The 26,926-nt window shown below is 45.1% G+C and overlaps 1 protein-coding gene across 1 annotated transcript in view; it reads left to right on the forward strand.

The window, feature by feature from the left end:
• Positions 1 to 26,926, forward strand: part of F12 (coagulation factor XII) — a 379,673-nt gene that overhangs the window by 332,038 nt on the left and 20,709 nt on the right. Inside the window, exons 12-13 of the mRNA XM_069651529.1 lie at positions 336 to 476; positions 1,931 to 2,079. Of these exons, the coding sequence (XP_069507630.1) occupies positions 336 to 476; positions 1,931 to 2,079 (290 nt within the window). The remainder of the gene's footprint in view (positions 1 to 335; positions 477 to 1,930; positions 2,080 to 26,926) is intronic.

The following is a 26,926-nucleotide window of genomic DNA, read 5'->3' on the forward strand; positions in this document are numbered from 1 at the left end:
TATATGGAAATGAAATATCACTGTCCTGCTAAAAGAAATTAAGAATTGCATACATTGTTGTAAGACAACAAACTGAACTAGCAAATTGAAATTGAAAAAAATTAAAAAGGAGAAAAGTGCCAAACAATGAACTGAACTGAGAATAATGACAACAGTAAATAAAGAGTACCCCCCAGAGAGAATACCAAAAAGGATGGAGACTCTTGGTGTCTCCAGTAGTGCCCAGTAACAAATCCTGCCTCACTGTGCCATGGGTCAACTGAACCCCCAAAGCTCAAAGTGTTTCTTCAGGGTGTATCTGTACCTTGACCTCCTTGTCCCTCTCTGCCCGGCAGGTCTGGTCCGCTTGAAGGCGAAGGATGGTCGCTGCGCTCAGTTTTCCTCCTTCATACAGCCGGCCTGTCTGCCCGGTGGCCAGGAGCCTGTCAGTGCTGGCACTCGGTGTGAGGTCGTGGGATGGGGGCACCAGTATGAAGGTGAGTGTGAGCTTCTGGAGCAGGGCAGCGGGAAAGGGGCACGTCTTCATGATGTGAGCATGCAGTAGGATGTGGCAAGGCAAATCAAGGAGACAGGGCAGGGCTGCGATCAATGGACAGAGGAGTAAGATCAGAGAAATGGGACAGCAGAGGAGACTGGGGAAAAGCAGGTGACCTGATCAGGGACAAGGGGCTGACCCTGGCCAATGGGGACAGTTGGGAAAAGGACACGGGCAGTACCTGACATGGATATCATTTACTGTGGGATCACTCCAGCGACAGGGTAGGGGATTTGGTGGCAATGGGTGAACATTTTTGTTCTCACCCCTCTCCATAAATCTTTGCTCTCAGAAGATCTACCATGGCCACCTGGAATATAACGTAAGGGAGGAGCGTTTCCTACAGTGTTGCTGGCAACGCATAAAAGGTGCACAGCCTTTAAACCCAAAAACCTGTATGTAAATATTTCCTTCAGAGTACAATCCTAACAAGCAATTTCCTTCAAGTGGCTGTGTGTCTACGGCTCTCAGCCTTGGTCCTAATGACCAAATCCTTGCTTTGGCACTGTTTAAAGTCCCTCACGTTACACATAGATGTTCATAGGGATTTGTCAGGCCCAACGCGTTTCAATGTGCATCATTTACAGTTTTTAGAATTTATGTTGAAAATTGCCCCTGATGAAGAGATATGTGATCTCGAAACGCGTTAGGCCTGAGGAATAAATCCCTATGAAAATCTATGAACATTTTCTTTGATGACTCTTGGACACAAAGGATAATCTTTATGAAAAATTGTTCATGAGAATAAATAACTGTATGTAAAATGCTTTTATAAAAGAATGTTTTGCTGCTACTGATGTAAGGAAGGGTCTTAAACCACTGAAACCCATTTGCTTAAAGGTTTGGCTCGTACTAGAGCCTAGGATAGTGTGCGAGGGATGGGAGTTCTCTATTAGGGAACTTTATTTTGCTCTGATACTGTTTAAAGTCCCAACACAATTAACCAATTGAAGGCTGCAAATTGAATTTTCCAGATCCGGGGAGACATTTTTTGCGGATCCCGGATCTGGGAAAATGCGGCCCAGGGTTCACGCACTGATCAGAGGCAGGGATAGAGAAATGAGCAAGGTGTCCCCTTGCATCCCGGCTAGGTTTGCACTTTATAAATCCTGGATATAAAAGGCAAGTGGGGTGCACGGTTAGGAAGCAGTGGAGGACATTAGGGTAGAGGGCGAGAAAGCACCAGCATGCATGGGGAGAAGGTTCAGGAACTTTCTTTAGTCAGTGGAGTGGGGAGTGGGGAATCCCTGCCAGTCAGGGGGGGCATTACAGTGGGCTCTCTTTCTAGTGCATGCTGTGTGGTGGTTGGGCAAGACCTGTCAGGGCGAGAGAGGGCCTTTCTTCAGTTCCCGCGTAAGAGGGTTGATGTGTCACAGCCGTTCTTCTCTAATGCAGAGGCCACAGAGTACTCGGATTTCCTGCAGGAAGCCTCGGTTCCCATCATCGCCCAGGAACGCTGCGGCGCCCCAGACATCCACGGGAAGCGGATAGGCTCCGGAATGCTGTGCGCCGGCATGCTGGGGGGAGGCACCGATGCCTGCCAGGTGAGACAGTCCTGGGACCCTGGGTGGAGGTACTTTCCACTTAGTAAGTTACAAGTTCATCAGTTACAGAAATCAGCATAGGGCCTGATTCATTGAATTTTTTGCACAGTTCAAAGTGACTTTGCACTGCTGAAAAGTGACTTTGCGCTGCTGACACAAACCCTGATTCGTGGAACTGTACAAAGTGTACTTCTGCAGTGCAAAGTTAGTGCAAAGTCATTTTTGCAGTACAAAAAAAACTTTGCACTTACGTGCAAATTCACTTTTCAACAGTGCAAAGTCCCTTTGAACCTGCAAAAAATTCCATGAATCGCGGCCATGGTTTTCTTTTCCAAAATAACTGCAATCGTAAATGTATTACAATTATATAATGTCTTTCTCCTGGAACGCAATGAAATGTTTACCATATATGCTCAGATGATGGTCTGCCGAACTTGCAAACAACTTGAAGCACTTCGAGGCCATGACGGTGGCAGTTGAGTGTCATACACATATCACATAACTCTAACACAACAGCCAGTAAGCAATATTAAATAATGTTATCTTTGTTAGGGGAGCACATATTTAGTTCTGCAAGCTCTCAGGGCAACATAGGAGTCCTCTTTACTCAATTCCCATACAGCCAATGCATGTTGCTCGTTTGTAAGAAAGAGTCGTTCAGTGTGTGAATAAATTGCATTTTACAATATGGTGAAGCATGACAATAGCATGTAACTCTTTGATAAGCACATACACGATGTCAGTATGCTCATTGTGTGCAGGTAGTTACAGCATTTTTCTAAAACATAAATATTACTAAAGGCAAATGTTACTTTATAAAAACCATTTAATAATTAAACAATGTAAACATTTTTATTTCGACTCAATAAACGTACGGCACCAGCTACCATTGACGTATTTTGCCACGTGTTCTCTATCTTAAACCATGATTGACCTATTTTCAACATTAATTACTGAGCTCTGCAACTGGAGTTTCTTCAGTCGCCACTGTAGGAGACCCAGGATAGCTGTGGGTCTTACAGAATCAACATTCTTCAAATGTCAAATGTGCAACATGCTTTTTATGGCACCGTTTCTGTAATTGTAACATATGCAATGATTTAGACCTCAATGTGTACAATACCTGGTTATCCCCAGAACATCGCTCTCATTAGACCGACATTCCGAAGCTATCAAAGCTCATTGGCACACTTGGAATTTGAACTGCCAATTTGAATATTGGGGGAAACGCTGGCTTTCTTTGCCAAGACAAGCCCGTGTTATTCTATGACCGCTTTTTCACACAATAAAGTCTTCAGTTTTTTGATTTTTACTAATTTTCAATGGCACAAAATGGGGCCCTTATCTATCTTGCCCTTCAACCATACTAAACTATGCCCTTGTGTGTTTCTTGCCCTAGTTTGCGCTGGTTGCTCCGCTTATCTAGGGTTAGGGCATAGTAAAGAAGAAACTTTCCCTACCACTAGTCTTCTACCACACACTGGGAGAACGGTCGAATTGTTCAAATTAGATTTCATAGGCACATGCCATATTCATCTGCCTTACAAATGAAGACGTTTATATATTTTGTTTTCTTTGTTCACTAGAAAATTGTAAAAACACAAAAACAAATGGATATGAATTTTTTTTATAATAAACAGGTTGATGTCCCCTTTCAGAAAAACTGTTCAGTTGGTGTCTATGGATGAGGTGAAAGACACACAGCTAAACAGGACTACTGCCCGATATTTCTAGACAGGAGTACAACCCCATTGGTTCCACAGTCTGTTTCTGCTTTTTTGAACTAAGACTGTGGTTCAGTCTATCTCCTTCCTCTATTTGTTGCAAGGGTTTATCTATGGCTTTTCACCATGTCTCTAGTACATCCTTATGAAAAGACCGGAAAGAGCCTACCGGTTTCGGTGGACAAATATAGTAACGCCACTTTCTTCAGGGCTAGATTGCAGCACGGTTCTGAGTCTTGCTTAGGTCGTTTTCATTTGCAGCTGTGTATGTATGACCTACAATGTGTACTCCACCTGCAAGGGAGAAATAAAAGGGGTACGGGGTGTAGAGAGAGATACATATTGTGATTAGATCTCTCTGTCTCTTGACTAACCATAACTATTTGGCTGGCGTGCAAGACAGAGGAAAGGGCTGCTTACCCTACTGTGATGTTGAGACTTTTTCAATCATGGTTCTTAAGAGGGTGTGGATTTGTAAAATGGATATCTTCATCCTGAATGCCCCAAGTGCTGGCATTCCATCATACCCAAAATGATAATAAGTGCATTATTAGGGAAATCTCGGCACAATCATGATTAAATCTTTAGTTATTTCTCCAGTATTTTTGTTTCAGTTTTGAGAGACACGCTCAGGAGAACGTGTCTCTAGGTGCTCATCAACAGACACAAGTGTGTGAGCAGTGAATTCCACCAAGCTCATGGAACTCCGTAAAGACGAGTGTCCCCAATTCGTGACTGCTCTGTTGGGTTAAGATGCCAACTCTGGCATCGAGCAGTTACAGGGATCGTGGTATGGAGGATATGCTTTCTTACCTTGCATGCAAATGGGCGCTCTCTGTCTCCTTCAGCTGTCTGGAGTGGTTCGCAAGTGATTCTGTGTCCGCCCCGTCCTGTGTTTTCTTTGTAAAGCTGTATCTATTGCGCGTGCGTGGAGGCAAGCTACTTGCTCCGAAATGCGCATGAGCGCGGGCGAGCTACTAGTTCTCTGGGCGCATGCGTGGGGACCACGACCTGGTGATTAGGTCACGTTCTGTTTTTGCACCGGTATAACCGCTGCCTTCTGTCTGCTATTTCCCTCTTCTGGCTCATCTTCCTCTCTGTCCACTTGTCTGTTCTTATTTTCTTTCCCCCGCACCTGCTTCTCTGAAACAATACTTCGGATAGCATGTGAAATCGAGGGTGTGATGTGACAGGGATTCATTGTCTAAAGGCGAAGGGGCTGCCTAAAAGATGGCATGCAGCTGTTGTATGGGCCACCTCCTCCCTCTCTCATTGCTCCTTAATTGTGCTGCTGACCCCCATCAGGCTTCCCTTCGCAGTGATCATCACTCTATCACCCGGGGTTCGATGTTGATGATCGCTGTATCTCTTTAGTAAAAGGGATGCCTGCTGGGGTGTCCACGCCATAATTGAGGACAAACAAAAGAGGTGGTTACAAGCCAAGGCATTTTTTTCTAAAGCCAGAAGCATATGTGAGAAATCAGATTGGGTAAAAGAGGCTTCAGGCAGTTAAAAAAACAATGCCCTTGCCTCTAGCAGCTTGATTGGCTCGGCTACTAGGGGTCCCTAGTACTGCCCTGTCTCAGAAGCATTTCTGGGCCTCTGCCTGGCTAGCCCTAGTGCATTTAAACACTTAAAGCAATGGATTGAACCCCTATTGCAAGGGCTGACTGAAGTTAAGGAGAGGCTTAGTACGAGGATCAGAACTGGTGTAAAGTAGTGGACTGGGGTATTTCCCCAAACCCCTGTGACCTTTAAGTATTTAAAGGATCAACCTACTTGCTGGCATCCCTCTGATTGACTCATGCCTTAAGAAGGTGAATCAGTAAGAGTGACATCATCTTTCTCTATCACCCATGCTCATTATCCCATTGCTGTTGAAGGTACCCAGCCAGGGGTGGCTCGTCCATAATGGGCAAGGAGACGTCGACTTAACGGGTCTTGCCCCCCTCTCACCCATTATGGAGGAGCCAGCCCAGTGAAATACGCGCACTCCCTCCGCTGTTTTTTTCAGCTGAGGGAGTGCTCTTAACTGTCAAAGGGAAACACTGTACAAACAGTAGAAAAAAAGGCTCCAGTCAAAGTCCTTCGAATGAGCTCCCCCGCAGTGCTGGACCACTCTGCCTCTGGACCTTTACTGGGGTTTCTTTTAAAGTTCAAATACACAAGTTCTTTATTCAACAATGTGGACGCCTGCAACCTTGGTCACAGGACAGTTCGGTTTACTATCAGACCTCTCCGACCCACCGGCTGTGCTGAACTATTTTAATTTCTTGTCTAGGGAGTCAAGGATGGTACCACAGCGTCAAGTGCTTCTCCCCACTTTGGCTATCAGCGCGGGAGGGCCCTGTGTGCCGTTGAAACCTGTCACATCACACGCCAGCTAGACTTCCCGGTCTTATGATTTCCCTTTTGGAGGCTTCACATGTCTGAGTTGAAAAGGGCAAGGGAAATTGCCTCCTCGTCATCCCTCCAGGTCCGGGTGCCTTTCGTCTCTGCTTAAACTGCTGGGCCGGAAAAGCTTCTTCCTCGTGCGTTCAGCCTTGTTTAAAGTGTGCTCTCATTCTCCGCCTTTTATCCCTGTGGTGAAGGGAAAGGTCTGTCAGGTGTGTGTAGTTATTGTCAATTGCCTGACTCTACCTGACTCCTGTGTTGGGACATGTCAGGTACATGACTCTGGTGTTGGTCCGTTGTATGTCATGGTGTAAGAAAGTGTTTTTGTTGGAAATGGTGGGGGGCTAGATTTTCTATGCTTCCCGCTAGGTAGAATGGGGAAAGGGTGTTATGAGGAAGGGTGTACCGTGTCTCACCCATCGATGTTCCACTTTCACTCCGCAAAGACCCCTCATCCAGGTGATCATCCAGCACTGGTCTGACCCCAGGAACTGGATCCAATAGCGATGGCCGTGTCCTGGCCACCTCGATGACAGATCCTCGGGGACTAGTAAGTGAGACACCTTCAGGTTTCTCACAGTGCTGATCCGAGATGATTTTGGCGAGTGGGGGTAGGAGGTTTGTACAACAACGACATCTTAAAAATGCCTTTGTTGCACAACCCCCTCCCCAACGGCCAAAATCAGCTGTCCACCTGAGGTGCTGTGGGGCTCAGGGGAGAGGAATGGTATTTTATTACTGGACATCTATGATCGTTTTCTAGTAAAAAAAAATACCATACCTGCCTTCCTGGCCCCCGAGCGCCTTGTATGCACACATAATCACTTTGATTGTGTGTGTGTTTTAGGAGCTCGAGACCCATGGTACAGGCGTGTCATTTTTTTACTGGACATCAGTAAACATGCCGTGCCCCCCAGTGCCTCGCATACACACAATCACATTCATCATGTGCGTGTGAGGCACTGGGGCACAGGGGGCTGGCATGGCATTTTTTACAGGGTATGCCCAGCAAAGAATTCCTAGGGCCTCACATGCAATGTCAAGCCTGAGCCCTAAGAGCCCCCGTGCCTTGCATGTACACACAATTGATTATCTGTGCACTGCAGGGAAATGAGGGTAGGAATGTCATTTATTAATGGGAATCTGAAAGATGCCCAGTAAAAAATACCATGAATGGGCCCCCAGCACCTCGCATTCACCTAATTAATATGTGCCTGTGAGACGCTCATGGCCTCAGGAGGCTGGCATGGCAGTTTTTCCTTTGCATATATGCCCAATAAAAATGCCATGACTATACCCTGGGACCCCAGCTCCTGACACACATCTGCCCCTTGTGCCCCAGCCCCTCGCAATCACACCTGATCACATTTATCATTAATGTGATTATGTCTGACTGCAAAGCGCTGGCACACCATGGAGCAGGCATGGTATTTTTACTGAGCATGATAAGTGTTATTATGTAGCTAGACTTACATGTGAATGCAGCCAGTCTAGCCATTTCCTGTTGTGTTATCGCATTTTATATTGGGCTGCTTTGATAATGCAATCATGATCAGTGGTATTATTCTTTCTGTGGCATAACATTTTTTATTGGGCATCTTTGGTAAAGCAAACATGATAAGTGTTATTACGAAGCAAGACTGGCATTTTGTATGCAACCAGTCTAGCTATTTCTTACTGAGGTATGACATTTTGTATTGGACATCTTTGATAAAGCAAGCATGATAAGTGTTATTATGTAGCTAGACTGGCATTTCAATTTAGCCAGGTCTCCCATTTCGTATTGTGGTATGGCATTTTGTATTGGGCATCTTTGATAAAGCAAGCATGACAAGTGTTATGTAGCTCGACTGACATTTTAGTACAGCCAGTTTGGACATGTTTTCATACTTTGGCATGCATTTTGTATTGTAAAGCCAAATGGAGTATGCTCTTACGTGGGAATACTGCCATATATTGGCCAAAAAAACATGTATATGTTTTCTTATAGTATCATTACTAGCATTATTCACAAAGCAAACATGAGTATGTTGTCATATGGGAATAATAGGGTATAATGGTGCAGTCAGCATGGAAATGTATGGGCACAGCCAGTGTTAAAATGTTTTATACTGGGAAATATTGTGGGGAAAGGCATCATGAAAATGTGGTGGAGAAATGCTCCTGTGCACTGTTGGTGACTTGCATCTCTCTTGAAGTCCATGGAATTTTGGGGGCAGCTCCCGCTCTCGGTGGCCGGGAGGGCGGGCCTCCTCAAAATGGTCACCCTGCCCCGCCTATTGCATTACTTCACTAACATTCCCTTCTACATCCCCCAGGCGTTCTTTAAAGACCTCAACAAGCTCTGTAGGGGCTTCCTTTGGCAGGGAGGCAGGCATAGGGTGGCATTGGAGACCCTCCAGAGACCATACGAGAGGGGTGGGCTGAAGATCCCCAATTTTGAACTCTATTTCCTAGCCAGCCAGCTGAGACACATTGTGCGGTGGATGGCCGACGAGAGCACAACAGACACCCGCCTCCTCCAACCGGCCGTCCCCCAGCTATTACTCAGGGATCTGCTGTGGACCAAGAGGAGTGCTCTCGAACACTGCCCTTACCTCGTCAAGCTGGGACTCCGACTCTGGAAAAGGGCCTGCAAACTGGTCGGGTCTGAAGACCCGTACTCCCCACAGATCCCCATTGCAGCACTCATGTCCAACCATTCCTGGGGGCAACTTGAGACCCGTACACAATGGGAGCCGCTCGGGGTGGCCACACTTGGGGACCTGATCCAGGAGCAGACGATTTTAGCCTTCCCAGACCTTTGCGACGCCACTGGCCTCCCGGCCGGGCAATTCCTAGTGTACAGAGCGGTCATACAGGCCCTGACTAGCAGGTGGCCTGTCGCTGGCGACCTGAATGATGAAAACGAATGTATTGAAACGATACTTAATGCCGCCGAGGGGGGCCACGAAACCTCACGTATTTATGAGGCCCTACTATGGGGCTCCACCAAAGAAGACCTCAAATGCCGGGACAAATGGGAAACCGAACGGAACTTGGTTTTCGAAGACAAAGCCTGGGGTGATATAACCCACTACCATAAAAAAAAGTCTCCCGAAACGCCCGCTTACAGCTCATTCAACTGTATGTCACGAACAGAGCGTATCTCACCCCGGAAGCCATATCCAGATTTACCGGGTCGACCACCCAATCATGCCCTAAATGCAGCAAGCCCAAGGCTGGCATGACCCATATGTTCTGGGGATGCCCAGTGATTAGAGAATTCTGGACTCAAGTGAGGGATAGAGTGGCTGGTGCAGACATTGACATCGGAGTGGACGAACCCTCGGCATGCATCCTGGGCAGGTATGGGCGCAGCAGGGAGAACAAACCCCTCAACAGGCTGAGAGACCTTATTTACATAACTGCCAAGAGGCGTATAGCCATGGGGTGGAAGAGCCCCAAAGGCCCGCCTATGCCCCTATGGTGGGGGGACCTTACAAAGTGGATCGCAGCGGAAACTGCGGCATGGGAGACTGCGATCCAAGTGCAGAGACTTGACTCCAGTGAAGAGCTACACCGCTGGGTGGCCTTAACAGTACCCTTGCTATACCCAGAATCACAGGAGAGTGAGATAGCTGGGGAAGGCGACCCAGGCCCGAGCATGGACTCATGACAAACTTAGAACTTACCGTGGTCTTGGAGGGGGAAGGGAGGGAGGGGTGGGGGAGAGTTGGGCATTAATTTTTTCTGATATGCTCAACCATCACCATTGATGCCTGTTTTTTCTCTTTGTTATTGTTTGTAATGGAACTAATAAAATATATTTTAAAAAAAAAAATGGATGACAGGGTAATTTGAGGCAAGGGCGTCTAGCAATCATACATAGGTGAGGTGTTTGGAGCAAAAAAGCTGATGTGGTAGTATTTGGAGGAACCGAGGGAAGGCAATATAGACAAGACATACAAGATATCATTTATGGGAAAATGGTCAGCAAAGGAATGTACACAATGTATGACATCTCTTACATCAGACTGTTCATTAGTGGCACTGGTGGCAGAGAGGAGATGACGTAGAAGGAGGTGAGGACTACAGGGGAGAGGGTGGTGGTTCAAGAGAGAAGATGCTCTTTTTCAAAGCAATCTTGACGGCATACATCTGTGGGGCTGAACTTGATGTCGGGGGTAGATACTAGTGAGGGGCAAGTACTGTGAAAGAAAGAAAGCTTGCGGTAGTATCAGGAGGGCGAGGAAGAGAGAGGTTGAGGCTAGTCAAAGATCTCATGGTGCAAGGTGGGAGTGGCGAGAGCTTGAGTCTGGCAAATGGAAAGAGGTATTTGAAAATCGGAGACGAGTGATGAGGACATTGACAGGAAAATTGATGGCCTTGTCCAGTGTGGTAAATGAGTAAAGTTCGGTGGCCTATGAGTTGGCTGGAGCCCAGTAGTCCAGATGGCGGAGGCAATGGTGGAGATAGATTTTTGGCATAGAGAAAGGTAAGACAGGCATGAATTGTACAGATTTTCAGGGGCTTAAGCCTGGCCGCAAAGCTCTGTAGTTTAGGAAGTACTGTGGCAGGTTACTGTTAAAGCGGATCCCGAGGTTGCAAGCCTTGGAGTCGCAATGAGGGTGTTGAGGGGGGGGGTGAAAGCAAAGGCGTAGCCAGGATTATCTAACAAGTGGGTCCTGAGGCTAATGCACTTGGGCCCACTGCAGTGACATTAACAACTGTACATTCCCACACAGTGCTGCTGAGTGGGCATTTACAGATTTCTGGTGGGCCTTGCCCGTTCAGGCCCTATGCTGTCTTCACCTCTAGGAGAATGAGGAGTTGGAAGGAGGGAGGGGCAAGGGAAGCAAGAGGTATATGACTTCAGACTTTGTGGAATTCAGCACGAGGGGGCAAAGTATTATCCTGTGGCATATGACAGTCAGGCAATCAGTGATTCTGGAGGAGAGCGCCAGTGAGGAGGGGAAGGATGCACCTATTTTGGTGTCATTGGTGACAAGAGAGTACAAAATTCATAATGAGTACATTTCCAAGTAAGGAGGTGTCGATAATGAAAAGGAGAGAACTAAGGCAAGGCTTTTGAGGGACCCAGACTGGTAAGGGAGTGTGCTATGAAGTTTTTCTATTCTATAATATGGAGAATGATATACCAGTAGTATTTGAAGCAGGCGTAGGGGAGGTTGACACTGCAGTGTATGCTGCTGCTAATGCCTATGGTGGATAGCTAATCTTTACAGACAACACAGAGATGTTATGTATGAGAACCTTCTTTTTTTTTATTTTTATTTTTTATTAAAAGTTGTTTTAATCAAGTAAATCTTGATTTTTCAACATACAAAATTTACATAACGTATTTTAAAATTCAAGGGAACATATTATGAAAAATAAAATAAAATTGATATTAACAAAAAAATAACATCCATATACAAATTTACATAATCATTAACAACAAACTAATTAGATACATATATATACCCAATCACTTTAAACAAAATATGATCAATCATAAAACAAATAATAAGATAAATTCTGTATCTTAAACTTGATTAGTGAACTCCTTAAGTGCGACTTTGCACACTAACTTTGCTTTTAAGTCCCAAACTATACAAAAAACTCAATATTGCATATCTAACAACTTTCAATTGACTATTAAATAGGAGAAACCAGCAACGTGTTTGAGACATGGTCATGTACCCAGTAAATAAATGTTCAAAATGCACAGTTCTTTTTGTTTGCAAACTTTGGCATTCCACACATAAGTGTTGCATTGTTTCGACAGCTGATTGGCAAAACCGACACAAAGCATCGTCTTTTCCGGTAATTCTGCGATGGCACAGAATTTCTTTTATGGGCCAAATATTTAATCGAAATCTTAAATAATCATCCCGCTGACGGGAATGTGGGAACATCATTAAGTAACTTTCTGTTTCCCCATAGCGTTTTAAGGCAAATGGGTTTTTCTTAAACTTTTTGTATAGGAGACATGCAGATCTTGTTTTTATCCAGTCATCTTCCCATATCCGCTTTTTTGCCTTTGTGGGATTACCTAACAATAGTGCCATTGAAAATCCGATATTAATAATGATTTTTTCTGCGTGATTTCTCCACGACACTGCAAATGGATCATCAGATCTTAAAAGATAAATAGCAATCATTCCTAACAACCCAGGATGATTAACGCTTAATATGCATTTTCGATACAACGAGCATAGCCTCCACTTATAGATGGCATATAGAGACAGGAGTCCTAGCTCGTGTCGCAGGATGCAAATGGGTTCTGACAATGGAAGGTTGAGTACACGCTTCCAATAGCATCCTTCCATAATGGCCCAGTATTGATATGATTTTCCCAAGACAGCCTCTGAGCCATAAAGAATTACCGGAATGAATTTTTGTCTATAATAAACCAATAATGGTACTATTGAAAACTTACAATATTTACTCCTTATTAGTCTGCTTTGTGATATAGCTGTCGTTAGACGCTGTTTTAGATGTTGGTGATTCGCATTCTTATCTGGTGAATTACTTATAAAGACCCCCAAATAGATGTAAGAGGAAACTGAAGACAAGTTGACATTTTGTAAAGGCCATCTGTAGGTGGCTTTCCTTTGCATGCTTTTACCGAACTGCATAACCTTTGTTTTACTTAAATTAAAGGCGATGCAGTTCTTTTTGGTATAGGTATCCAATGCACACAAAAGTGCCCGTAATCCTTTGGGAGTCTTTGAGAATAATACCATGTCGTCAGCATAGAGTAGATAGGTAACATTAACCCCATTAATTTTGGGTGAATCTGCCACAGTTTTACTAAGATCTACACCAATATCTGAGATAAAAAAAGTAAATAAAGCAGAAGCTAGCAAACAACCTTGTTTCAACCCACATGCAGTCTTAATTGGATCAGACAGTAGTCCCTCGCTAGAAAGTTTGATTTGTATCGAGGTATCTGTATGTAAGTCAATTATCCACTTGACAATTGACCAGGGACATTTTTTATCCATAAGTTTTTTAAAAAGGAGTTCACGAGGAACAGCGTCAAATGCCATTTTAAAATCTATAAAAGCTATATAGAGTGGCTGATGTTGATGGGAAGCCTTCTGAATAATACTTGTAAGGGTAATAACATTTATAGTCGTCCCATTTCCAGGCAAAAATCCTGGTTGGAAGATGTCTCGATAGTTATTTACTTCCAACCAAATGTTAAATCTATTCAGGATTAGTCGGGCGAAAATTTTCCCAGGACAATCCAAGAGTGCTATGGGGCGGTAGGCAGCTGGGTCATCACGCTCCCCTTTCTTAAATATGGGCAAAATGATAGACTTCTGCCAAGATTTAGGAATGACCCCTGTTGAGATGACTTTGCTAAAGATCTGATGGAGGATCATTGCCCATTCTTGTGGGTGATCTTTAAGTGTGCTATTATGGAGACCATCCGGGCCTATCGCCCTTGAGCCGCTCAAGTTTTTAATACATATCAGTATATCATTGATGGTGATGGTAAAGAAATAGGACCAGCCTAGGGAGTAAGTCTTTGGAATCAAGTTCGAAAAGGACGATGCATAAAGCTTTTCACAGTAAGTTTTCCAGATTGCATTCGGAATAGCATTTGTTTGAACAGCATTCTGTGTTCTATGCGTAGCCTCATTTAGGCAAGCCCATATACCACTTGTGGACTTCTTAATAATCTGGGACATCATGGTTTCCCCATTTTGCTGGTAACGCACAGCTCTCTGACCCTTTAGCCATGTTCTATAGGATGCTTTTAATTTTGTTTTTAAAAGCAAACGATAGGTTATAGGAACAAATTTTAAATTACGTAGGTCTCTTCGCAATTCAGCTTTCTTAGACTGTACCATTGGGTCAAAGGGATGACAATGTTTATAACGAACACTCTGGTCTGGCAGTTTTACCTGCTTAAACAAATGCATTACTGTAACATAACAGTCTGTTGACCCAGAAGACACATGAAGGGCCGCATGAAATTGTTTTAGTCGATTTCTATTCCATCTCACTCGCGTGCCGCTGTTATTTACAAGATTTCGATAGGGATAAATCTCAACCATAGACGAACTTACAAATGATGAACCTTCTTTAGTACAGGGCTGGAATGCCCGCAAAATCGCAGGCCCCTTTATTGCACATTGTCACGGTTTATTACGCGGTCACACTCAACTCAGGGAGTTCCTTTCCCCCAATGAATGTGGTCGTACAACAGATCACTATGATTTTGATTTGCGTTCTATTTGGTAAGGCCTCCAACCCGTCTCGCACCCAAGCTGTCTTCCCTTTGTTCCCCCTCACTTGCCTCATCGCGCCTTGAAACACTTGTGTATAGGCGCGTTATAAATGCCATATCATATTATATCAACCCGAACAAATACCCGGTGCCACAATGGATTAGGAACCATGCAGGTGTGTAGTAAGAATATAGATTTATTAATTTATTTAAACCAAATTTGACAAACAGACTAACATCAGCCACCAGTGCTGTGGCAACATAAGAACAAAAATGACTTCTGTAAAGACACCAACACACAGATAATACTGAGATATGCAGTCACAATATCCCGCAGCTTTCTTATCAAATCACCCACAAATACAGAAAATAACAATTCAAGACACACAGTGATTGCTGATTTGGTTATAATACTTTTCTCCCAGCAACCCCCACCCTCCAAACATCAATTAGACTTGGCCCCTCTAAATTGAAGGCCAGTGGCAGAGAGTGGGAACACAATGGTAATATCGTTTTGGGATTCTGATAAAATGCACTCTTTGGAAAAGGGATTCAAGGGGAAAAATTGTTTTTTCTACTTATTACCAGAGATGCAATATGAGGTAAAGAAAAGCAATGGGAACATTTGTTTTACCGCACCTAAAAAGAACAGGTAGAGCTTTGTGGTTTGGGTCAGAGCACATTGGAAACAAAGGGGTAATTTTTTTTTCACCCTGCACAATCACATGGAAACAAGGTTTTGGGATGAATTCTTTTGGCAAATCTTTATCTATACTGGCTTAAAACACACTAGGAAGAGCTTGTTAGTTTTGAATTCCAACAAAACACATCCCCTGATTTCTAAAGGGGAATTAATTGATTTACTTTCATAAAATATGCTGAGGATCTACACAGACAAACAGGATATTTTGCTATGGGGAAATAACTAGAACAATACTTGAAAATGCAGGACCTACACATTCTCTGGCTTTGGGATAGTTTTACATACAGGAGAGGCCTTGGAATGGGCATCAACGATGAGCAGGGCACCTCTGGGACAGCAAGGGTGTCAGTCAAGGATAGTCTCCTCTGAATCCTCGAAGGGGTCCCAGTTAGCTTCTATGTTTCCTGGTCCATGTCTCCAATGCAAGATTTGTGGCCTCTCTGCCTGGATGTTTCTTGCAAGAGTTCAGAAGCAGGTTACCTCCCAGAATAAGTGGAAAAAGCCCAGTTCTAATGCAAAATGATCTACTTATAGGGCAAATTACATCACAAACTTGTCATGATTCCTGCTAAATGGATTGGTTGGTTTTCTCTACCCACCTCCCACCTGTGTTCTAATTGGACAAGGAGATGAGGGGTGTGAGTTAGGAAAGCTCTGGGAGGAGAAAGCTTTGTCATCCCAAACTGACATGTGGGCTCTGCATGGCAAGTACCCTCATTTTTCAAATCTTTACATGTATGGATATATTTTTAAGAACTACATGTTAAGGCAAATCAGATGATGCTAGTCTGAAGTCGGCACACCCTTCCTATGCAGAGATACAGCTTTTATTCATTTACTGAGGAGCCGTATCAGTGAAAAATATGCCACTTCATAGTTCCCATGGTAATTTTGTCCTTCACCCTCGCACCAACTTTCAAATCTCTCGGAATCAAGGCACATTTTTTATTAATAACTTAAGTTATGTTTATTACACCAAAATTGTTTTGCCATGGCTGAAAGGGGGTTATTGTCACCTGAAATAAAAGTCCACCTGTGGTCTGTAGAGGCAAGGAGTTATTTAATCTGCTGAGAAGAAAAGAGAGGCTAAGTATTTTATACCGTACTAATTTCCCCGGTACTATTGACAGATGAATTGACAAGAAAACACCAAGATTAACATTACTTTTCACTTGGCATCTACAATTCAGAAGATGGCAATTCCTCTTGGTACATTCCTGATAAGTATAAGTTGTTCTACTCCTTGTAAATGTGTGATTTTCTGCACCCGGGTTCCCATTCTTTACCTTTATTTTTCAGATGTTCCTGGGCACTACCCTCACTGGGCTCTTCAATCAGTCGCAAAGTCTGTTTGGGCTGACAGCTTTTCAACTAATTGATATGAACCCATTTCTCTTCTGTCTGTTCTCCTTTAGGGATGCAGACATTATAGGCAACAGTTGAGATTTTGTCAACAATTTCAAAAGCACCCTGCCAAGGTGGGAGGAACTTCAGCTCTTTGGTCTGGTTACTTTGGAAATTGTGCAGGTAGACCCTATCTCCTACTTCATACTCTTTCTTGGTGGTCTTTAAGTCATTGTGGGTTTTCATCCCCTTTGCCAACTTCTCAAAATGAAGCTGAGCATAAGCAAAAGCACGCTGAAGGTGTTTTCGTAAATTTTCAATGTACTCATGAGTCGTGGACGCGTTGATCAGGGTCTGCTCTTGAGTTCTGTAGAGCAGATGCTGAGGTATCACCATTTTTCGTCCAGTCATGAGCTTGAATGTAGACATTTTTATTGCAGAAGATGGTGTAGACCTAATGGCCATCGGACAAGTGGTAATTGGATGTCCCAACTAGGCCCAGAGTCCGCCACAAACTTCTTCAAGATATCAACAATTGTTTTATTGTACCTCTCAACTCACCCGCTCGAGGCTGGGTGGTATGCAATGTGGAGTTTTCTCTTTACTCCTAGTATCTCCCACATCTTTGACATCATCTCACTGGTAAAATTACTTCCTCGGTCTGACTCAATCCTTTGGGGAAGGCTGAAACGAGAGAAGATGTGATTGATCATTAGGGCTGCAGCTGTTTCTGCCTTGCAGTTTTGGGCCGGAAGACATTACACCCACATGGTAAACAAGCATGTCACGGTCAACCTATTTTGTACCCAGCAGAGGGCTGTGGGGCATCATTCATCCAGGCATTCCCAATGCCAACCACTAGTTCTTTTTTCCCATGATTATCAACATGGTAGGAACGCCCATCCACATAAACTGTGGTTATCTCCTGCCACTTGTCTTCCTCATAGACTTTGTGTGGAAAAGTAAGGTATGCCTCCATATTGTCTATGGTCTTTAGACCTTTGTCATACAGACAGTTTTCTTGAGCACAGTCATGCAAGTCATCCAAACCTTGCTCCTAGGGTACTCTTCTTGTTTTCGCCATATCTGACCTCCACAGGAAAGCGTTGCATGGCCAGAATCCAGGAATTAATTCTGGAATGACTCTCGTTCCCTGTTCGGATTCAGTCACTTTGGAGATATTGCAAGGGCTGCGCTGGTTAGGAGTTTTGACAATAATGTGCTCCCCCTGGATGAATGGGCAGTAATTCTTCAATGCCTACACCGTTGCCAGGAGTGCCTTTTCGCAATCGTTAAATTTTTTCTCCACAGAGGACAAATTCTTGCTCATGTACAAGATTACTTTGTTGACCTTGTCGTGCTTTTGGTATAATACTGCCATTAAGCAATTGTTTGAGAACCCCGTCTCCAAGAAGAATTCCTTGTTCTTTATCGGGTAAGCCAAACAAGGCACTTGGGAAAGGCTTCTCTTTAGTTGTCTTACTGCCTCGGATTGTTCTGGACCCCACTCCCACTTGACCCCGGCCTTTGATAAATGGACCAAGGGTCGGGTGACCTCTCAGTAGTCCTCTATGAACTTTCTTCTATGATTAGTAAGTCCAAGAAGGCTTGTAGTTCTCTCAGAGTAGTAGGGTCTTTCAATTTCAATAATGCTTCAGCCTTATTCGCCTGGGGAGTGAGAACATCAGGGGTGATTTCATGCCCTAAGAAGTTCACGTAGGTCTTACACCACTGTGCCTTCTGAAAGGACAGTTTTGCTCTGGCTTTCTGCAACTGGGACAGAACATAGCATATTTCAGCTACATGTTCCTCCACAGTTCAGCCCTTGATTAAGACATCATATACATACTCTAGGCTTCCCCTTTCACCCAAGTCGGGCATGGCCTTATGTAGGAAGATGCTAAATATGTTGCCAGAGTTTATGTATCCAAAGGGGGTTAGGGTCCACGTTTATTGCTGCTCCCAGAAGGCAAACGCAAGCTGGACAGTACCCGTGAGTAGGTCTTCCCTACTCACGGGTACTGTCCAGTAACCGTTGGCCAGGTCACTGGCAGTATACACCTTTGACCCTTGGATCTGGGCCAGTCCCTGATCAATGTAGGCAAGGGACCATCTTGACATGTGGACCACTTTTTTTAACTCCCTAAGGTCTCCGCAAAGTCTCCATTTGCCATTGGGTTTGAGTATCCCCAGTACCGGGTTGTTAAAGGTACTGTGGACTGGACGAATTATCACATGGGATTCTAAGTTTTTAATCATCTCTGTGAGTGACTCCATAGACGCGAGAGGCAACAGGTATTGCTTCACAAATACTGGAGCCATCTCAGGGTCCATAGATATGGAGGTTGAATATATCTCTGTGCGGCCACTGAAAGCAAGCATCCCCAAAAGGCATTACCCTCCCCACAATGAGAGGCAATACAGGACACACCCAGGAGGGAATGAGACCAAGACCAAGTGCGGGTGAATGTAAAGGGTTCTTTATCTAGTCAAATAGGGCATGCAAAGGACTCTGCAAGCTCTGAGAGCGCTCTGTCTGACAATAGCACAGACAGTCTTATTTATTACAAAACCACGTCACGAGTCCTACACAATATAGGGGGCACATAGTCTTGGGGACTGGGTGGTGTCGACTAACTATAGGTGCAGCAGTGATGAGCAGCTCCAGGATTGGTGGATATCAACGTGGTGCCAACATGGGGCGGATGGGTCAGCTGGGCTCGTCGGGGTGGGGCTGTCAGGCCAGGCGTGGTCAGTGTCGTTGATAGATGGTTGCCCTAACATTCTGCCCTTGTGGCCACGCACACACAAACACTCATCTGTTAAACGATTCCAGTTGTTCTGTAAATCCTACAATATGTTACTCTAAGAAATAATAGGATACAGGAGGAAGAACATACAATGTGGAGCTTTGCCAATACATCAGTGCACTGTTACTTTTGACCTGTTGACCGGGTGTCATAAACCTGGGGTGTTTGGTCTGAGGGCACGAGGTGAGCTGCCCTGTCATTCTGTTCTTGTCAGATGTAGTGAAGAATTACTTTATTATATGTTAGTACAGAGTTGAATATCTATTCTCCAAGGCCCATTAACTTGGGGTGAGCTGGAGTACTACTAGATCAGTGAAGGTGCACCTTTGGCCCCTTGAGGCGGTGGGGTCTAGGACCAGGTTGTAAATACTTCATTTGGCCGACCATGGCGGCCTCGGATATGGGGGAGGTGAATACTTGAAGCGGGTCCAACGGAATGAGGGGAGGTGAGGCTGTGCTGCCCGCGCACCAGCTAGTCCTTGCGGACCTTGGCAGGAGGAGGGGGAGATGGCCTTCTGTGTGTGAGCGATTCTCTGTGCCTGGGCTGCACACTATACAGAACGAGGAGATGGTTAATAAAGTTAGTAATATTAGAGTGATTACACATTTCTAATGTCTATGCATTCATGTACTATTTCATATACGACTATGAAAGTCTGCCAGTGTTTCATACATCACTGGACATCGGATGACTACATTTTAGCAATCACACACGGTAGCAGTTGGATAACACATGAGGTAGCATCAGGTTTGGTGGTGTACTCAGAAGCATAGAATCAATACGTTCAGAGGTGATAGTACATTTACATTCTTGTTCATGCATTTAAACGTGTCCCACTGTACGACACACACATATTCTCGGTAATGCTTTTTCTGCCTTCCTTTCCTTTGTACTTAGCAGCATTCGTTAGTTAGCACTAGGTGGGATGTATCAAGCCCTTTCATTGAGTCTTCTAGGCACATGGTATCTTACACGGGCTGAGGTCTTTCTTACTTTACCAATACTTATGAACTTTTATCCCTTCCCCAACATGGGTGTTTATAATTAACATAGCAACCCTATGAATCGTTAGGCTTTGGTATGTGGTTGACACTTCATTTGGGGAACATCGAAAGGGGTTCATACGAGGAGGGTATTGACACCATATATTTTACATGTTAGGGGTTAGATGCGGGGTCGAGGCCTGTTCTATTAGAATGGTTTTTTGTTATTTTCCAGACTTGAACCGCGAGTCAGGTCACTTCGGGGTCAGTGATGTACTGCGGAAGGTAAATGATACAGTGTTTGTTCTGATACTTGTTCGTGTCTGGTTGCTCGTGAGAACGGACCTTCAGCGGATCTACCATGGAGTGGAGGCACCGGGGGAGGGCATGGCTCCCTGTGCACAGTGAGTGGGGGCCAAGCTGCAGCATTTGCAGGCAGGCTGTCTCGTTGGGTTCAGGTCACTATTATCTAAAATGGAGTCCTGATGCTCCCAAAGTGGAGTCCATGGTCTGTTATAGTACAACTCGATTGGCCCTGTGTGTCGATCAGCAGCCACTCCGCTAGCCTGGGCATCGGTAACAGGGGGGCCCTGACGAGCCACGAACCTCACGTAGGTGGGGCATGTCGGGGAGGGGGTCTCATGGACCTATCCTCCCATACACCACAATCGTACGAATCCACTGCAAAGATATAATAAAAATCCAAAAACACCTGCTTCAACTTCAGATTCTGCTTTTGCACCTCGGTCTCACAGGCATCAGCGAGATTGATTTATTCTTCACCCATCTGCTTAAAGCCTGGAAAGACCTCGGGGTTGGCAATAACAGCGGCCTGGATATGAGGTTTAAAGGATGGGCGGTAGTCACTGTTGAGTTGAAATACCACCTCATCCTTCCTGATGTCACAAGTCACCTCTTCCCCACCATAAGGGCAGGTGGAGTACACCAAGAAATACCCCCCTTGCCAGGTGAAAATCTTTTCTGGAGGGATATCGTCGTCAAAATTGTAGCAGTCATTTGGAATTGGTCCGATGATCTCATTACCTAAGTCAATAGAATAATGTTGGGCATCAACTGCCATTTCAATAAAGGTGTCTGCGACCCAAAGTGATCCTTCTAGGGTTGCTGTTATCCACCAATATTCGAATGGTGTCATGTTCTAGGTCAACTAGGGGTGTTGAATGTAAATACAAACCTTGCTGTTGGAGATGATAATTCAAATTTATATAAGCATCCTTGTTTTTGAGGTTCTGTGCTCGCTTAATTTTTAGAATTGTCGTACCTGTCCTGCGATGGTGACCTCCCCTCCCATTTGAACTTCAACCGCATATGGCAGCAATTGAGCTGACTGAAATACTTTCTCAGTGTTGGCAAATCCGATGGGGTTACCCCCAAGTCGGGACCATGCTTTGCAATTAATGAGGTCCAAATTAATTGCGAATCGATTGAGCGTGTGACGCCTAAGTAAAAGGTGGAGGGGCATCTCTCACAACTCAACAATTATGTTCTATGCTTTTGTCGCCAATGGAAATCTTTAGCATTCACCTGCTAGGCACGAGATTTTTGGAATTTGGAGTTTCAAGGCCCATCTCTCACTTATCAATCAACTTAAACGGTGGAATGGTCTGATCTTTTGGGAGTTTCCTGAATAATGCAAGAACAGGCTCACCCCCCTCAATTACCAGAATGGGAAAAAACAGCTATTCACCCTTTCTCTCGATGTCGGTCTGTTATACTGCATACAGTGTAGGTGATATCTTATCTGATCCGGCTGCAGTCCGGGTTCCTTAGTCCTCGTGCGGTCTGCAATGCGCTGTAAGAGGGTTGTCGTGGTGTGAATAAAAACAACCTTGGGAAATAAGTGTTCCGAACAAAACTGAGAAGGACCTGCAGGTACCTTACGGGACAAAGCATGAGCTTGCAAATTGACCTTACCAGGAATAAATGTAAATACGATGTTATATGGGGAAAAGAAATGTGCCCAACGAGCCAGACGGCTATTCCTGGTCTGTGCGTATTGGAGGGCTTTGAGGTTGTGGTGGTCCGTACGTATCTCCACTGGGAATTCAGCACCTAATAATAAGTGCCTCCACTCCTCAAAGGCCCTATTGATGGCTAACAATTCTTTCTCTAATTACGGAATAGTTCAGTTCAGCTGGGGTTAGGGTTTTAGACAAATATGCCACCGGACATTCTTCTCCTTGCTCAGTTTCTTGTAGAAGAACCGCTCCCAATGCATAGTGTGAAGCATCCATTTCTACAATAAAACGTTTACCTTGGTCAGGAGTGATCAAGATGGGTGCTTTTGTGAACTGGTCCTTCAATACTTCAAAGGCTCCCTGTGTCTCCGTAGTCCCTGCAAATGGTATGCCCTTCTTCAGAAGTATCGTAAGAGGCCGTATTAAGTTGGGAAATCCAGGAATAAACTTCCTGTAAAAGTTTGCGAATCCTAAAAAACGTTGGATTTCTTTGACCAATGATGGAGAAGGCCATTCTACCACTGCGGCTACCTTGGCTGGATCCATGGCCACTCCCTGAGAGGACAACATGTAACCCAGATACTGTACTTTGCTCTGATGGAATTCACATTTTTCAAGTTTGCAGTATAAATGTTTTCTGTGAAGACGTCCAAGCACCTATTGAACTTGATGTATATATTCTGACTCTGAAGATGAAAAGATCAGTATATCGTCCAGGTAAACGATCATGTAGTGCAAAAGTATATCAGAGAAGATATGATCCATGTAGCATTGGAAAACTGTGGGGGCATTTGAGAGGCCAAAGGGCATTACCCTGTATTCAAAATGTCCAAAGGGTGTGCGGAACACCGTCTTCCATTCATCACCTGCTTTGACTCGGATCAGATGATAAGCCCCACGTAGGTCAAGTTTAGTGTAGATCTTCGAGCATTTTACCGCCTCTAGAATATCTGGAATCAAAGGCATGGGGTAGCGGTCGGACAGTGATTTTATTGAGACCCTGAAAGTCAATGCAAGGATGGAATTCTTCTGTGTTCTTCTTTGGAATAAAAAACAAGGATGCCCCTGCAGGAGATGTAGATTCTGCGATATGTCAGTTCTGGAGATTGGCATGTAGATACTCCTTTAGAACTTCCTTTTCCCAGGCTGACAGAATGTACATACGACCAAAGGGCAGAGGTTGGTCAGTAACCAGCGTGAGGGCACAATCGTACCGGCGGTGTGGAGGAAGTTCTGTGTAATGAGAGTTGGAGAGGACTTCTTGATATGGTAAGTAAGGCTCTGGGATTTCCAGGACATGGTTGAGAACCTTGGGATTTACCGTGGACCTTGAGGTAGGTAAAGAAGGGGTGGCAAATCCTATAGCTCCCTGCCAAAGACAATTGGAGCGACAGTGTTCTGAACCTAGAAGTAAAGTACCCCCAGCCCAGTTTATGCATAGGTTGTGCAAACGCAGCCAAGGAAGTCCTAAAATCACTGGGTAATGGGCAGTCCTGATCATATCAAATGTGATGGTCTCAGAATGGGTACCCATCCTCATCTGAATTGGAAGAGTCTGATCTTTGATAGGACCGAAGGTCAGAGGACTCCCGTCTACACTCTCCACCGGGACTGAAACAACGTTAGAGACTCAGGAAGCCCCTGCTTCTGAGCCCATCAGTCGTCCACGAAATTCCCAGGGGCCCCATTATCAACCAAAGCCGGCACCTCTGCAACTCCAACAGTCCCGAAGAAAATGAAACAAGAAGCACTACCATGGGGAAGTGTGAATGGTCATACTCAGGGATGAGAGGGTCTGTTGTTGGGGAACCTGAAGAATTGTCCCGTATCGTGGTTCCCCCTATGATTGGGCTCTGGCGTTTCCCGATCGTCGGGGGGTGCAATTGGACAGGCATTGACTAAGTGATCCTTGAAGCCACAATACATATTAAGTCCATTAATACGTCTATGCGCATGTTCCTCCGGAGTTAGAGGACCACGGGCAACCCCCAGCTGCATCGGCTCCTCACAGGGACTGGTTTAGAAGGAGCAGGTAAAGAGTTGGCAAGAGAACAAGGATTCCTATATTTCTATCTTTCACAATGGTGCTCCTGCAGGCTGTAGTCTAACTGCATGACCAGAGCCACCATTTCTGCAATGTTTGATGGCCGTGGAATCCGTGAAACCTCGTCCTTTAGTGCCTCAGAAAGCCCTCTTCTAAATAAGGTAATGAGTGCATCGTCCGGCCAAGCCATATCAGCTGCCATTTGTTTGAATCGCGTAATATATGTAAGAAGTTCCTGAGCACCCTGGTGAAACTCTAACAACTGTTTTTTAGAGAAGACGGTAATCTCCTGCCTGCCAAAATGGTTACAAGGCTATTGGCAAAGGCAGGGTACGAGTCCAAAATAAGGATATTGGTTGTGACCAAATGTGTTGCCCATGCCAATGCGGCCCGGACAGCTGGGAGATCATGTGACCCACCTTGTCACGGTTCCTCAGAAAAAATGACCCCTTAAATGCAAACTGTACAGTGCACGAGTCCACAAACTCCTTAAGTTTGTAGGGATTACCCTCGAACATACCCCCTGCTACTAGCCACGGAGGAAGTTCTGAGCTTTAATGCGCCCTCACATCTTTTGGTGAAGCACCGCATTTTCCTGTTTTAGTCCCTGAACTTCTAGGGTTAGGGATTGTACTGCAGACACTAGTTGCTACATCTGATCGATGACAGCGCAAGTTTGTGGGCGTCACTAACTGTTATACCGGATAGAGCAAAGAACTCAACAGTCTTTAAAAACGGAATGCATTGACATGGATCAGAAGAAGCAAGGTGCTGTAATTGAGAAATTCTCCTCTAGACCCTGGGCCCCCCGTGCTGATCGACAGCAATGGGAAACCCAGTTCCCAAAGGGAAACCCTCTTGGGGAAGAAAACCCTGGATGAAGGCAGTCTTCGGTAAAGATGTGCAGGAAGTGGCGTTCGGTGACTCTGGAGGGGTGTTCTCTCAAAGCTGACTTCCTAGACTACAGGTGAAAGTAGGATGCACAAAGAACGGGAGATCTGCGTTGAGCAAGAGAGGGGTTAATACCCACAGCATCCCCCCACAGAGTGATAGAGCAGACAGAAAAGGAGAGCCTCCTACCTCTGGACGGCCGAAGGCAAGTGTGTAGGAGAAACCCCACCGGGATGTCGTGTGAGCTTGGGCTGTAGATTTGTGAATCCTGCAGGCTAATAGAAGAGAGAGGGGTCAGGTGCTGTGTGAGGGCCGACCGAGTATGGGAGAAAGCCGATGCTGTACCTTTGCTAGGCACCAGAAGGCTGTGTATGCGCCCCGCCGAATGGCATCTAATACTGCTTGTCGGGGTGAAGATCCGGCAGGCACCTGAGGGTGAGCTTGGGCTGCCAAAAGATTGTAATTACCAGAGCGTGAGTCGAATGAGAGAAATTCTGCTCAGAGGGACAGACACAAAATGTTTTACTATACCGGAGGTAGAATGGCATCCGTGCCGTTGCCTGGTAACACAGCAGAGTTCCAGGAAGTGAAGGCGCTGGTACTGACTGCGAGAGGAATGCAAAGGAGGTTTACGTGGAAGGGCTGTAATGCACAAAGAAAGTAAGATTAAGGCAAGGAAACAGAAATACAGAGAGCTGAGATCTGTCCTAGAGAGCTTGCGGAGCATCGTCTAAGAGGAGTAGTGTTGCAACGACAGGCTGGATGCAATGCTTCATAACTGTTCCTTCTTAGGAGAGTAGGCAGAGCTAGCTGTGTAGTAGGGATAGAAGCTGCAAAGCTGCATGCATACAAGGGCGCCATGTTGGGAGACCTATAGACAGCCATACCAATCCGCCTCCACCAGAGGGACCATCGATGTCTTCCAATCCTAACATAGTCAAACTTTCAGCTGGTTTTTCATCACCTTTTGTCATGGGATTTGGGTTTTCTTCAGATTGTGGATTGGTATAAAATTTCAGTGTGGAATGCCATTTAAAACTGGGAGGGAGGCTAATTTTCAAAAATGGAGAAGGGTTCCCATCGCCAGTTTGCTCTCCTACCGAGATCACAGTGATGTCTGGGACATGATTGTTCCGAAAGTGAAATTCTATTTGGTCGAACCGTTGTTCAGTCATGTGGCATTTAAACTCACATAATGTGTACTGTGTTTTAATTTGATTGGCGGTTAGTCTGAGTCCAGAGGACCTTGTTCACGCAGTCAATCAGGGGTGATAACCTCTGAAGGAGGTCATTCCCAAGTAGACAAGGTGTGCCCTCTGGAGTGACGACTATCACCTATATCCCCCAATTGTGATCTCCAGATCCGCAGTCCTTTCGACGGAAATATCATTCCCATCAAAGTTTTGGAGTTGCTCAGGAAGAAGTGTGAGGTGAATTTGGTGACTCTTCCCCCTTCCTGAATGTATTTGGTCAAAGGCCTTTTTGGACAGGAGGGTGGCTTGAGATCCAGTATCCACAAGCACTGATAATGCATTGACCCTGTACCTTGACGGAGGCTTAAAAACTTCCTTCTCTCTCTTCAAGGGGATAAAGAAAATGTGAATTTTGTGCCGGGTTGGTAGTTAACTTTTTGATTTTGAACTCTGACACTGTGTGATCTTGGACAGTTTTCAGTGTCAGAGTCCGGGAATCTGTAAAGAAGATTTTGCACCCATCAACAAACAGGCTGGGGAAGTCTCCTTTTTTG

Source organism: Ambystoma mexicanum, chromosome 3p (genome assembly GCF_040938575.1).
Source record: "Ambystoma mexicanum isolate Mex_15411 chromosome 3p, UKY_AmexF1_1, whole genome shotgun sequence".
Classification (NCBI taxonomy): Eukaryota; Metazoa; Chordata; class Amphibia; order Caudata; family Ambystomatidae; genus Ambystoma; species Ambystoma mexicanum.